Source organism: Hylaeus volcanicus, chromosome 6 (assembly GCF_026283585.1).
Source record: "Hylaeus volcanicus isolate JK05 chromosome 6, UHH_iyHylVolc1.0_haploid, whole genome shotgun sequence".
Taxonomy (NCBI): Eukaryota; Metazoa; Arthropoda; class Insecta; order Hymenoptera; family Colletidae; genus Hylaeus; species Hylaeus volcanicus.
The window spans coordinates 4,721,352-4,736,097 of NC_071981.1; the positions used below are offsets into that span (position 1 = coordinate 4,721,352).

General features: G+C 44.4%; 1 protein-coding gene across 17 annotated transcripts in view; it reads right to left on the bottom strand.

Moving 5' to 3' along the window:
- LOC128878171 (disintegrin and metalloproteinase domain-containing protein 11) overlaps positions 1–14,746 on the bottom strand; it is a 46,086-nt gene that overhangs the window by 10,953 nt on the left and 20,387 nt on the right. For 12 of the 17 annotated variants that reach the window (XM_054126155.1, XM_054126142.1, XM_054126154.1 and 9 more), the window contains exons 2-19: positions 11,150–11,200; positions 7,557–7,705; positions 7,275–7,331; positions 7,090–7,169; positions 6,874–6,943; positions 6,659–6,805; positions 5,787–5,990; positions 5,641–5,715; positions 5,369–5,541; positions 5,137–5,306; positions 4,860–5,023; positions 4,589–4,756; positions 4,018–4,322; positions 3,824–3,937; positions 3,665–3,746; positions 3,370–3,465; positions 3,099–3,261; positions 320–458 (exon numbers count right to left, since the gene is read on the bottom strand). In XM_054126155.1, coding sequence (XP_053982130.1) covers positions 320–458; positions 3,099–3,261; positions 3,370–3,465; positions 3,665–3,746; positions 3,824–3,937; positions 4,018–4,322; positions 4,589–4,756; positions 4,860–5,023; positions 5,137–5,306; positions 5,369–5,541; positions 5,641–5,715; positions 5,787–5,990; positions 6,659–6,805; positions 6,874–6,943; positions 7,090–7,169; positions 7,275–7,331; positions 7,557–7,705; positions 11,150–11,200 — 2,407 coding nt within the window. Of the gene's footprint in view, positions 1–319; positions 459–2,388; positions 2,492–3,098; positions 3,262–3,369; positions 3,466–3,664; positions 3,747–3,823; positions 3,938–4,017; positions 4,323–4,588; positions 4,757–4,859; positions 5,024–5,136; positions 5,307–5,368; positions 5,542–5,640; positions 5,716–5,786; positions 5,991–6,658; positions 6,806–6,873; positions 6,944–7,089; positions 7,170–7,274; positions 7,332–7,556; positions 7,706–11,149; positions 11,201–14,746 lie in introns of all 17 variants that reach the window. The other 5 variants (XM_054126149.1, XM_054126148.1, XM_054126147.1 and 2 more) reach the window with 4 other exon arrangements.

Sequence of the window (14,746 nt, forward strand, 5' to 3'; positions counted from 1 at the left end):
AGAGAGAGAGAGAGAGAGAGAGAGAGAGAGAGAGAGAGAGAGAGAGAGAGAGAGAGAGAGAGAACAATACGGACTCTAAAGATATACATGTAGATATACATATATGCACGACGTGTGACCGTTACAGAGTAGTATATATATATACATACACACATACATACAAATATACATGTATATGTATATATAGATAGATAGATAGATAGATAGATAGATGGATAGATAGATAGATAGATAGATAGATAGGTAGATAGATAGATAGATAGATAGATAGATATACGCATACAAAAAAGTTTCTACGTGTATGTTTCTGCACACTAACCTGAGACAGAGGGAGTAGTTTTTATGTACTACGACTGACCTGTAGCATAGAGCCATCAGAGTAAATACTAGGAAAACACCCCCTACCACCGCCATGAGCACACCAACTAAAAATATAGTGTTAGAGCCGTGGTAGTTCTCTGTGGCGATCAGACGCGTTAATTTAGTCGCATCGTTGCCGGTCGTCACGGTATCATGATCGAGTACCATTGTTTTGTTTTAGGTTTTTTTGGTATCCGAGCGTCCCACAGCATGCAGACAGACAGAGATGCCAGTGACAGACAGAAACAGATAAGAAACAGAGAAGCCAGAATCAGCACATATACGTATACATATAGATGTGGTTCGTCGTAGGGTGAGGAGGTGAGAGGGTAGGAGTACACATCGTCGAGAGTTTGTATTCTTCTTATCTCGTTATCAGTTTTTATCAATTTTTTCTCTCTATCAAAGTTTGGATTAGTATTCGACGGACTGGGTGATCGTCGAGCACGGTGAATGGTCGTTAAGCGTCGCAAAGTCGAGATTTATCGCATGTCTGGAGATCCAGACTCGCGTCAGGAAATATCCATATAGCAACTCAAAGAAGTAACGGGCGTACTCTCGGGATTTTTTAAGACGCTTAGCTACGATTTACCGTACACCGTTGCGTGCTTTCAAACCAGGTTCTCTGGTTGAAGACACACGGTCAGTGATGGGACTCGAACGTGTTCGACTAGAGGCCATCAGTGCGGCCATTTTACATTCCGAATTCGTATTCTTGTATTAAACCATTTTATTTGGGGCCATAGACATAACGATTTATTCCAATAAAAGATGTTTAACATTTTGTTCTGATTATTGTCGGTAATTAATTAAGATGTAATAATAGCATGATATTTGTGTAAGCGACGTTACCGTAAATTCCGAGGGATAATAAAACGACCATCGATCGATTGTTCGATCTTAAATTGATAGAGCGTGTGTGAGATGTGTGTGATCTTTTTACTCGCGATCGATTTCACGCGTGAAAGAGAAATGAAAGATGTCACGGCACGGCACGGCACGGCACGGCACATGTTAATATTTAATATCAACGACAACTTTCGGTAGGTGTAATTGGACCAGTCCCATCACTTCACACCAAATCATAGCGACCAATTGCGATCAAGATGACTCGTTAATAATGAAGATAGTCGATTAGATACCATCGTTGCTAACGACACTTGCTTTTTCTTGGATGGATACGATGGGACGACGTTCGTTTTTTGCTAATCAGCCTTATTCATGCTTTTATAGGGCATACAAGCAGCTGGCACATTGGCGTTACGTTTACGATGGATCGACAACTAGAAAGATGAAGATCCGTTGCTCGTGCAGCATAGTCACGATCATCGTGATCGTTTAACCCTTCGCGGTTCAAATATTTTTCATTTCGGTACGTTTGTCGACATAGGACCGTAAAGGGTTAAACGAGTGCTATGCGAGCACGAGCACATTCAGAGCACACCATCGAGAAAAAGGTTAGTATATGTATACATATTTATGAGCCGTACGCATATTCATGTATTATGTATATATATAAGATACAGGGTGTCCTATATAAAGTGTTACAAGCAATTTTCTCAGAAATGAACGAAGAAATCGGTTTCATTTATCCTCTAATTAAATGGTACAGGAGAGCCAATCTTTTAGCGTGCAATATATATTTTGTTTAGAGTGATTGTTGGGAGGAAATGGGGGCCCTTGAAATCAATAGATTTATATCGTACAAGACTTTCTGCTAAAAGATTAATCTCTCCGTGACGTTGCGTGTAAAACAAAAGTCGATATTTTCATTAGTTTCTAGGTAAACAACTTGTAACATTTTGCACACGGGACAGCTTGTATACGTAGAGGTAAACGAACATCGAATCAGTAGGCTAAGATGAATTAATATTGTGAGAGCATTGACGGCCGCGTGCGATGCCCCATCATCCAGCTAGCCACGCATTTACTTGACAACGACAGGCGCGGTTGGGAGGAACCCACTCTCGGTAGGCTCTCGCTTCCCAAGCGCTATTTTTTTTTTTTTTTGTTACTTTGCTACTGTACCTGTAGCAAACAGCCACTAGTGCAAAACAAACGAAGACTCCTGTGACCACACCCAACATGATTGCTACCATCTCCACGGTGCTAAGGGTGTTGTTAGTTGCTTCTGAAATGACCAATCACTTTCTATCCTACATGTGTCAAATCAGTCGACGAAGCGTGTTTGGATCTCTGTCAGGGATCCCCTCCCGTACCGATCTTTCCAAGGGGGAATCCCCAACACGGAGCAAGCGTTTACGGACTAAGCAGCCCTAAACAGGGAAAATCAATTCCAAGATCGTCTCTGAGAACGCAACACGAACCGATGTCGGGTGTCTTTTTCGATGGGTCGGGCCACGCTTTCCCGATGATTCGAATGACCTTGGTCGAGAAACCTTGTTTAGGAATGTAATCGTATCGATATATCGTATTTATGCGTGTGTGAGTTATACGTATATATACACATTTGTTAGAACAGAGAACGCATCGAATTATATGTGCACAGCTGATGGTATGGCCCCAAATAATTAGGTGTCTAATGGGTGTTCCGAAGGGAAAAGGAACGAGAGTCTTCCTCTCATGAAAGTATCATGAATTCAACCGATTTACACGACAGAAAAATATGTGGGATAGGTTTATTTCGATTAATCGATTCTGTAGGCATTCCAAATATTTATAATTCCGAAGGTATTCTGTATCGAATTAATTGGGATCGTTTACGAATCATAACTTACCGTAGGGGGTCTCTTTCTTCACCTGTCTAGATTCTGTACCATTTTTGCTAGCTGCTTCGGTGCGAGTAGTCGTTGGCGGTGACGTGGGAATAGCTTGCTCGATCGAGCAGTCTGTTCCGCTCCATCCCAAGTTGCAATAGCACTTGTTCATGTTTGTGCATACCTGTAATTATAATTTCGTCTCGATGATCGACAGATGGAAGAATTTGCGTGACGTGTACAGCTTGAAAGAACATTGCTGCATCCTTCCCGAGTTATTTATTGTACTTACACCTCTGCCCGAGCATTCGTTGTTATTATGATTACTGGGACACTTTTCCTTGTCTATGAATGGGAAGAGGCTGGTGCAAGTCTGGTTCACGCAAATCTGAAACGAAATCAGACGCGTATCTGCAGGTTACTTTAATTTCCGAATCTATCTAGACCGAAAGCAAACAGTTTTGTCGTGACAGAGGTCGCGCCCTACTCCCCATATGTCGGTCATCTTGTTTGGATAATCGGATTTAAAGTAAATTCGGTTCGCTGTACCGGGTGATTTCGGTTGAGGATAGGCTTAAGAAACTTACCAAATGATCTCCACAGGATGTCCCGTCGCGGACCAACCCCATGCGTGGCAACTCGGAACCTTCCACTTTGCCAGTCGTGGACCTACGCAAAACGCAGTAGCGAACGTTATACGAGCGTCCCGTGCATAGATCGACGATTAGGCGTGAGATCCTACTTACTTGCACTTGTATTCTTGACCCTTTATGGATATTATAGTTATCGAATGATCTATGCCGGTGGTTACCGGCTGTTTTCTACCCTGTTGACACTGCAACGATCCGCAACGGACGTTTCTGAGAAAGGAAAGCAAACGAACGAATTTCCTTGTAAACAGCTCTAGTTGGAATCCCTGTCTCGCATCGGATCTACTTACTCAGCTTCGCATTTGATGTAGTGGCCAGACGTGTCGGTTCCACAGTGTCCAGTTAGCGAGCCTTTGGAGTTGAATTGTTCGAAGCACTGTTTGTCCGCTGCCTCGCCACCGACTCCCCAGATTTCTTCGCACTGGAGGTCCAAAGCTGGGCAAACACCGTTGAAACAGTAGCTGGCGTTATTCGCGCAGAGATTCCCGTTTTTCTTGTAAACATCCGGCGGACATTGGCCCGTTTCCCCCGTGCAGACTTCTGGCAGGTCGCACTCGTTCGTCGCGTCTCGACAAATGACGCCATATTTGAGCAGCTGCGATTGCAAATATTTCTTTTGTTAACGTTTCGCGAAATATCCAAAACATGAAACCGGCTTTGCTCGACTACTTTTAGAATAACAAATGTTTAAGCAAAGGTGGTCGAAGCTCGCGCTACTCTATATTTATATGTATACGAGCCTCCCTTCTATTTCGCGACAGACGACAAAATTTCTATTTAACGCCGTTATCGGGCACGTACATCTTCTCTTGGTTGAAATCTCGTGGCAAATGTTTGACGTGTATACGAAAATATTGTTACCTTGCAGTCGTTGCAGCAGGGTCCGGTGGCGCATTTCGCTTCCGTGGTTAGTTTGCAAGTGATTGGATCGCAGCAGGGATCGACCTCCTGGCACTCCTCGATCGATCCGCAATCGCATTCTTCACCTTCGTCGATTACCCTGTTTCCGCAAGATATTCTCACTTCTACCTGTTGTTCAACGGAAAAGGGAATCGTGATTCGAACGATTAGTAAACATTAATGAAATTAACTCCACCGAAAGGATCAAAGTACTGTTAGCGTTTTCTCTGACCTCGTTTGGTTTGTTAAGAAGACAGATGCCGTTACCGCTTTTTAACGACTCGATATAGTCCGTCTTACTACACTCGGAGAACGTGTACGGTTGAACGTTCTCCAAACCGACGATAGATTGAGCCATAATGCATCCGTGCCAGTCTCGACAGAGACATCCGCTTCCTGTGAATCATTTTTATCGATCAGACAGAAGAAATGGCTCGCTAGTATCTCGAGATTTTTTTATACAACTATTCGCCCTTTACCTATTCTTAAATCCACAAATCGAGACTTACTTCCATCGTCGTGGCTCATGCCGATGTTGTGGCCGATCATGTGGGCCATGGTACCAGCCAAAAGATGAGGCTCGTATATGTTCAAATCCACACTGATCCCCACCGACTTTTGTTTGCAGATGGTCGATGGCACGGCTACCCCGGACTCTCCGCCGGAGAACGTTTCGCCCCTGCGAATCGATCATTTGTTTAAAATTAAAACAGATCCAACTACCTCGAGTCCGACACTCACGTGAGCAGCTGAGTGGTATCCAGCGTGAGATGAAACAAGTTTCTCATGCTGTAATCGTTCAGCTTTTGCAATGCGAGCGCAATGTCCATGCCCTTCTCGATATCTGCCTGGTTTTTCCCTTGCCAAGTTTCGATGTAAATGACTGAGACTCTAGTGTTTAACGTACGGAAATACTGCAAGACGTGTAAAACATTTGCGATAAAGTTAATCGAGATAGTTAGTGTAGTCGAAGCAAACCGAATGTTTGTAACTTTACGTAGCTTCTCGCTTACCAAATCAGCGATATTGGCGACTTGGATGGCATCGTGAACAACCTCCGATCTGGTGCTTCCGTTTCTCTTCTCAAACTGAATACGGAGAAAAGGTCGTTTATCTTTTACTCTTTGCTCGATACATGTGTTTCTTTTTCTTTTCATACCATAGCCTTATCGATAATGATGGCAGTTTCGATGTATTTGATTGCTTCGCGGACGTCTCTCTTGTATCGATCAGCAGTGGTCTCCGATAGTCCCAGCACGTGCTTCTGTCGGCGAATTTTTGTGCGCCAGTCGAGGTTCCCGGAGTTGGCACAGCCTTTGTTAGCCTTTGTTCGAGCTTCAAATATAACGTGAGGATGTTTCTGCTAAAAGAGAGGTCTGCGTATAGTTAACATTCTCTAGGTGGCTCGCTGCTCGCCTTCAACGTCCGATTCTCTTCTATTCGAGACGGACAACCAACCAGTCGAGTGGACATGCCTGCGCTACAATCGCGACGTCAAGGACCGCCAAACACCAACGCGTTTTGGATCCGTTCGTACAGTATCTCACAGTTTTCTCGAAGAGAAACAAAGGAAGAAAGTTGACAAAGAACAGAGTTTAAAAGCAGCCTCGCCAGATGCGATAGAGAAGTCGATTACCCCGGGTCAATAATTGTCTTTGGCTGATTTTCTCCCCAACGTTTTGCGCGGAATTATATTATTTTTTCCCTTGGTTCCGTCTCGTTGTTGCTTCGAGATGTCTTCATGAATAATAACGACGACGCAACTCATGCATATATTAAAAGAACAACGTCTGCGTCTCTCTCCACTTGACGTGCTGGAGGACGCGGATCACGATTTCGTTCCCTTGTCGCGTACAAAATTTTCGTACTTGGCAAAGGGGGGATTTGCGACGAAGCCCTTTTTACCAGAGGTTCTTCCTTTTCTTCGAGAAAAAGAAAAACAGAAATGTTTAAAAGTAGACACTGGCGTGTACAGATCGAGAAAGATGTTGAGGTTTCGCGGTCCTAAATCTCAGCAATAGTTACACTGACCGACAGGTCGCCACCGTAAAATGGATGAATGACGAACGTCTCGTTGCCTAAGTGAATGATACCGCTGACACCGTTGCACGTATGGAAAGCAGCGCTGGCTCCTGGGTAATCCCTAACGGAGCCGTGATAGTAACAGTGCTCTATCTCCTGCAAATATTTTTCGGGATGAGACTCGTTGCAAAAGCAAGGGATCCCTCGACGAGCCAAAGGCCTACCTGTTTCGAATTTTGCTCGGCGCCGTTACCTAGAAAGTTCCTTTGCCTAAGATTCGGAGCTAAAAGTTGCCTGCAACGAAAACGCATTTCAAAAATGTTGTCTAAGAAATAATAACCGAAACGCGGCTCGTTATTATATCGATTATGTGAGTGGATCGATCGTATCGGTACTCTCGAGCGAACGAAATCGAAACGATGGAAATTAATAACACTTACGTATTTAATTCTAAATCTAGGCGAAATCTGTGATTAAAGGCCTTGATCAAAAGGGACGTCCGATGAAAGTGTCTCCCCGTCTGAAAATGGAAAAACAACGCACGATCAGTGGGAGACAGCTCGTCGAGAAAGTTGGCTCATTAATCGGTACGTCGCGTCGCGTCCGCAAACTTCCGCACACTTACTCTCATTCTTCCTCTAGAATTTTGATATCCGCCCTCTCCGTACCCTCTTTGAGGAAACTGTAAAGATGATAAAGTTTCGTATTACGTCGGGTACTCGGGGTTGGGGATGCGTCCAAGAGAGACGGTAACGAGGGAACGTCTTTCCGTATCGATAAGGTTCGCAATAAGCAAAGGAGATATACATATTGTATTATAAGTAAAATTACAAGGGGAATGCTAAAGGCAAAGTCATATCCGAGAGTAGGGACCTTGACTTATAAATCGAACTTTGAGTATAATTACCTTCGGTACGCCAATTTCTCTCGTGGATATCCCCATTTTCTCGTGATGCCGTAACTGTACCGGATAGATGATCTGATAGTAATGGGCCCCGATATTTCGTACTAGCTCTTGGTTTTGTCGATACTCTCGCAGTAGTCGTTCGACTTCACCTGAAACCAATTTCCACTCCTCAATCGAAACGTTCAATTTACCTCTATTTCTAATTTTAATTCTATACCTACAAATATATATTAGTTGTCTGGTAAAGAAAAACAAAATGAATCGCGAGTCATTATCTATTTGCACCGACTTGTCTTCCAACTCATCGCGAACGGATCTAATTAGCAAGATCCGCGCTAGAGCATTACGTCAGTTTTCCTTAGGTTTCTTTTCTCGCCGCGCTAAACTGTTGCTGGCTGCGAGCTACGATTGAGTCGAGATAATCAGTGGAGGGCCTTCTCGAAGCGTGTGTAGTGTCTACTAGTTACCCTCTTATCGACTGTCCGGGCTTTGCCCGATTTAACCCGACCCATTCAAAATGAAGTGTGTGGATAATTACCTGCCACGCTTCTGCGCCATCCTCCACCTTCAACGCCGTCCTCCCCCTTCTGCCCTACCAACGCGTGCGTCGCCCTTTTCAACGCCGGCAGAGATGCGCTTGCCGCAAAACTCGCGTAAAAAAGAGTAGCTTTTGCTTTTCAATTACTATAAATTACTTAGAAAGCGTGGCCGTGTATTCGGTGGAATATAAAATTTCTGTTTTCGAACATTGCTCTTCTCCCGGCTAATCGCCATCGGGTGAACTACGTAGTATAACCGAACAAGTCCTACGGTTGAAAAGATTCGAGGCGAAGAGTCTCACCCCAAGTTATGTACAATCGATCCCTCGAATAGTGTGTAACTTTGTCCAGCATCCGTGCACTCCGCACGGCATAACAATGCAAAGTTCTCCGGGAAAAGCAGCAGTAGGGTTTTATCGATTGAACATTTTCGTTGTATCGAGTGAACGAGACCGCGAGGCTATAGTAATTTCCACCTGGAATCGTTCGAACGTGGGAATTCCGCAGTTTGACTTCCATTGTAAAGTCTGATTAAGGGGATTAGGTGCAAGAGTCGCGGTGTTTTTTCATTTCTCTCTCTCTCTCACTCTCTCTCTCTCTCTCTGTCTCTCTCTCTCTCTCTCTCTCTTCCTTCTTTGAAATTTGTATTTACGATCGTGAATTCTCGACGCAATTCTCTTCGACACGGTAACAATTCGCGACTACTCCAAGAAAAAAGAACTCGTCAAAAGGTTTGCGTTCTCCGAATAAGTTTTGCTCTTTTTGCCCTGAAATAGTATTTCAAAGCTGTCTGTACGATCTGGAATGTTGTATCTTCTAAGCTGAGTAGTATGTTCTTTGTTGCACAGAAGGGATATAATTGTGTGAAAATGAAATTTTAGTCTCGTAGAAATGTTGTCGATGTTTCGGGAAACGTGTTAAGAGTATAGTGAATTCAACGGATTCTATGTATCTATGTATGATTCTATGTATGTACAACTTGGGACTGGACTGCGTGCTAATGAAATTGTTTCGCGTGCCTTATGTTCACCAGCCGTGATTCAACCTGTCGTTGCAGAATCGGTTGTGTGTATAGTAGTTACCGTTGCGTGAGAACGCGGCTTTATCCGACGAAACCCGATTCGTAAATTGAATTTCCAAAGGCGGTCGTTTCTGAGGCGCGCGTCTGAGATTACCAACCGATTAAGTTGCCCGTCCGCGGGGTTGGCACGCGCGTCACCGTTGGCAGGCCGTTTGTTGTCGCTACTGGAGGAAACGTTGCGAGTACTCGACGGAATTGCGATTAATTTAACCGAAGCGGCAGATTATTACGTTTTCCTAGGTTGCGATGCGACGAAACTCACGGACCGGATTTCTCAACTATAGCAAACTTTTGTCTATTTTTTAGTATTTTTTAACTTGTGCGTTTCATAGTTCGATATCCGTTTACTACTGTTTCCCGCGTCAAGTGTCAAAGTCACCGTTTTACTTGATTATATCGCGCGAACCTAGGTGTATCCCAGCCAATCTCTTTGTTACGTATAGCGATAAAGCGCACAACGTTTGCCCAAACTTGTTAAACGTTACAGGATTTTATTAGTTGGGCAAAGAGTAGCCCTTCCCCCTTCGTAAAGCATGTGACAGAAAAAGGATTGGCACCGGGGAAGGTTAAATACGAGTATGAATATTGATTGATCGTGGAAAACGGCGCGAAGCGACTGTCTAGTTTGCAATTCAAATTTTTCTTCCCTCACGAAACGGAAAATCGTCCCACGGGACGGAAAGAAAACGCGCGCGATAGTTTTCGCATAATGAACGAATATCGTGGCTGATACTGGTTGAACGTTGCGCGTCGATGAGATTTTCATGGTTGCCCGGATCGAAGATCGATGGGATTTTCACGGTTATCCCGAGCGAATAAGTTGGCGACGATTCCCCCAGCCTGCTGGTTCACCCTCGTCCATTTTATACACGGACGCATTGTCCTCTCATCTAAAATTTAACCCAATTTAAGTTTCGCGTTTCCAGCCAATCACCGCTCTGTTGACTTAACAATAAACCATTCTCCGCATCCGAGAACTAGATGTAACCGCAGATCGAGTTTCCCGAGCCGGGAAGTGCTGCAATGCGGTTTCCCTCCCCGGTTTGGTTCCTTTGCGTACATTTCCTCGTGAATTGCAAGGAAATTCGTGTGTCGACGTTGTCCTCCTACTCCGCGCCTTCTTGGAAATCGAAAAAGAATATTTTTTTCCCAATCGACTGCGAACAAGACGGAATATCGGTGGATTCGTTCCGAACTTGGACTTGAAAATTCGTCGTTTCAAATACAGCGTTGATATCGTCGTTCTCATTTTTATATGAAACTTTACCATCGTTTGATATTATCGACGATGTCGAGTTCGTTCTAGACACGCACAGAATTAATTCGTATATTTCTCACGTTATAACGTTACAAGGCGGCCGCGACGCGACGCGGAGAGTATTGATGCGTTAACGAGAACGTGGGCCCAGATACGTCCACGTGGTCTCTTTCGCGCGATAGCATTGATTCAAGTATCCTCTTCAATGTGCGATTAGTATCTCGACTCTTCTGCGCTGCCGAGGCGTGCTAGCGCGCTTCAAAGGGAAACCAGACTTTGACGACAAGTTCCGTACACGCATTGTCTATTTATGCGATCGTCTCGTAGCTTCGCATTCACGTGCTCTTTGTCCTCGTGTCAAAGGGACTGGAAGATACTCGTTCCGTCGCAATTAGAGGCAAGACTTTCCGCGGAAACGGGTTTCTAACGGGGCTGAAGGTTTTCAAGGAACGACTGTTATTAGTTATTAGACGTCTCGTATTAGGCGGCTCAAGTAGACGATCAAACTTCCGGGGGAGAGTGGGGAAGGGGGAAGGGGGAAGGGGGTAGGGAGAAGGGAGATGGCCACAATTTTTAACCAAAGCAACATTTCGAATATCGAACGGAAGTTACAATTTACTTTCGTAAATTAAAAGTGTTTCATTGAAAATAAAACATACGTGTATTTGGGAAACAGAGGTGTTTGTAGAAGTTCCGTTTTCAGTAAGACACTTACCAACAGGAGTCTCCTCGTTCCAAAAAGAATCATCTAAAGTGTAATCGGCTTCTGTAAAGTAAAAAAGAAGAAAAAACGCGATTAGCCTGTATAGAAGTATGATGTTGTGCAGCTATGTTACGTAGGGATTGGTCTTGCAAGCCTTTATAATGGAAAGAGGGGCGCAAGTTATGGGAAAGGAGACGTTCCAATTGGCGAGCACTTGCGGGTGTTTTTTCTAAATAATACATATTTTCTGAATCTATTTATATTTTAAACATTTTTGCACGGAATTTTCTTCGACATTTTTTAGTACGCCACGAACATTCTTGTGGGAAGCTTCCGAAAGTTGTATCTCGAAGGAATTTCGGATGGATTGCCTGGGAATTTTCCAAGTGGGTTCGAAAGTTCTCGGAAACTTCGTAGACAACGTGTGCGCTAGGATTCGTGTTATCGAGAAACGATAAAACGTCAGCCATTGCGATCTCAGCCTTAACGTGTCAATTTTAACGAGCACTCTCTTCAAATTTTATAGAATTCCCCATAAAAATAGTGGAAATGTGTCGATAGACAGCGATGTCTTCGACGAAGAACGACCATCGGCCTTAAAGTCGAGAGGGATGCTTTTCCCGGTTAAGAATTAACCATTTCTTTGAAAACTTATCTCATGCAAACGGTGTCGTTGACCTCGTTCAAGATTTTACCGTCTTCATACGTATGGCTTTAGATACGTATGGAAACGTCGATTGGTAACGACATGTTCCGCTAAAGCAAGACCGGTTCGCAACTCTGTCTCGAGAATCGATTACCTCGATTGCAACGCACATATTCGCGCAATAACCAAGGTAACCGATCCGATGATGCGATATATCTCCCCTACTTACGCTCACTACAGCTTCTTTGCTTCCAAATGCTGTACAATTAACGAAAATTCCATGCAATGACACCCTCTGCAATATACTTTGGTTCTCCCTTTTGGGAATCCCCTGGGGGTGGGATCCACGAGCCACATTTCGAGATTCTTTGGTGTAATTTATGGGTAATCTTGGTTAATATCGGGTGACATCGTAGATTTCTTCGGTCGCCCCTACTCTAATGAATGCGGAGAACAAATGCAAAACCGTTCCAGCGAGATTTTACTTGGCGACGATCAAAGTAGAAAAGCAGCAGGGCAGTTGGCTATGGGGGCAGGAGAAGGTCAATATTCGTTCGTAAGGAAATCGGGAAGCCCCGAGTCCGACCTAAATCACGACAGGATTACAAAGCGATGCTGAGGACTGCAGCGTCGCGAATTCGTGCACCGTTTTCCCAAGTTGCAGATTCCCATTCCTCGTAAACCGTCACGTGTCGTTGCATCCTACCAATCGATGACCATGCTTCGTCGATTCCCTCGTTCCCTCTCGCCCTTCTCTCTGTGTTTAGCGCATTCGGTTCATCGTTGGGAAGTTGCAGTGTCTGCGAAACCGTCGTCGACTGGCCAGACGATAAACGAGCCGGCGAACGCGGCCCGAAACGATGGATACTACCCTCGATGTTCGCTTAACCTCGATAATCGGAAATATTATTTCTGGAATTCCCTTACAAAGTAAAGAGTCAAGTATAGAATTTATTTTCGTACGAGTTACGTAATTTCTATAGACTTTGTCGTTTTTTTAAGGAGCTTTTGTTTTCCTGTCTCTCATGAACGGTGGGCTACTGTACGATCTCGTTTTCGTTGACTTTTTACAATTAGCATGGATTCGATCGATTCCTCGGAGAATAGGCGAGAGCAGCAAAGAAAGAAGAGTCGCAAAGTCCAAGGAGGATGGCGGCGAATACACGTGTATCCGGTGGAAAAGTCCGCGAAGCTGGTGGACAACAGCGGGGGCGTAGAACTTTTCTTCCAAGTTTCATTAAAGCTCGCGAAACTTTTTCATCTCTGCACAAACCGTCCCTGGGTTTCATAAAATTCATAAAATGGACGGGCAGCGGATAAAAAGAACTCGGTTTCCAGTGGCCTAGTTCCTCCTCTCTGGGTGGTATACGAAAAATAACCCTGAGGCGAGGAGGGCGTCGAATGGATGATAGTCAATGACGGCGCTTCTATAGGGCCTCGCCTCTGGGGGAGACTTTCACGCAGGCACAGGCCGGAAGAAGTCCGCTAAGGGTAATCGACACGTTTTAAATTACTTCTGTTTCCCGCCATCGTCCTTCTTTAATAAGTAATCGTCGAGTTATCGTTCGTTTCTCCCACGAAAGCGTCTGTCGAGTTCAGAATTCCGCACACCTTTACAGAGAAACAAAGTTGAACCGCATCGGTACCAAGGTTAACTCTACCCGACCGGACTCTGATTCTCTTCTTTTAAGTAGAAGAAATTTAAATAGTTCTTGTTTATAAAAAAAAGAATGACAAGTTCGGTTTAGCAAACAAGTCCGTATAACTCCGACACTTGATAGTATCGGCCACTTGTTCTATAAGCTGCATAGACAGTCTGTTGCGCTCTAAATCCGGATCCTCGTTACGTCTATCTTCCGGTGCTATTTCCTGTTGCCCTAGCTGCTTCAACGGTTTCTACAGAAGATTATAGGAGTCTCTGAGCCGGTTAATTTCGCCGTGCGAATATTACGCCCCCGATTGTTGTGTTCAGCACAGTGTCTGCCAGAAAGCTCGAGGATAGGATACCCGCGAAAACACGCTCTTGTTATAGATGGATATATACATCTATATATACATATGTACATATGTATGTATATATTCGTGTTCGCGAGGACCCGGAGACAGAGTCTCGGTGCTAGATCGTTAAAAGGCCTCGGGGCGAAGAGAAACGAGCAGAGTTCATCGGCTGCGACGACGCTTCCCGCGTTTTCTCTACGGCGGAGCCAATTTTCCCCCGAGTTAATCGTCTCGCGACGGCACGCAACAATTTCTGAAATCGCTTGTCGACCCCGCGGTACCATTTTCTCGGCTCCCAAACGCGCGGCTCTTCCCCGTGAGAATTTACACGTTCCAACATTCTTCGCGTATGTTAAGCGCAGTGTCAGGGAAATGTGTATAGCGTAGACACGCGTAAAACGACGAATAACGTTAATTATTTACACAAGACAAAAACATGAATTGTTATTCGGTCGGTGCTGTGTTCAAATTAGTTGAATCAACGGTGACACCGTTGTATCTATACAAAGATTGATTCAAGGTGCCACATTGGAATAATGCCAACTCTGCTTTCGATAGCGATTTCCTGTGCGTACGTCAGGGCAATGTTGAAATAAATTTCTTTTCGACAAAGGGTCAACGTCCGCCGGTGTGTGTTCCAGAGTAATTAATTCGTTCGCTCGGGCAAACGTTCCTGCTTTGCTCCAACCCCTCGTCCAGTGCAAATTATCGAATATCGTATTCCCAATGAACGAGCAAGTTTTTTAAATAAACCGGAATCGTGGATGAGATCAAAGTTCGTCCGATGCCCGGTACTAGAAATATCTTCTAATTAGTCGGTACTTTTGATACCCTAGCGGCTGAATATTCGTGCAAAAGTTGAAATTATCCAACTAATTGAAAACAATCTGTGTCACTGTTATTCGGGCCAGATGGAGAATTGTAACCCTCTTTGTTTTCAAATTTTAACCAACTCTATAGAACGG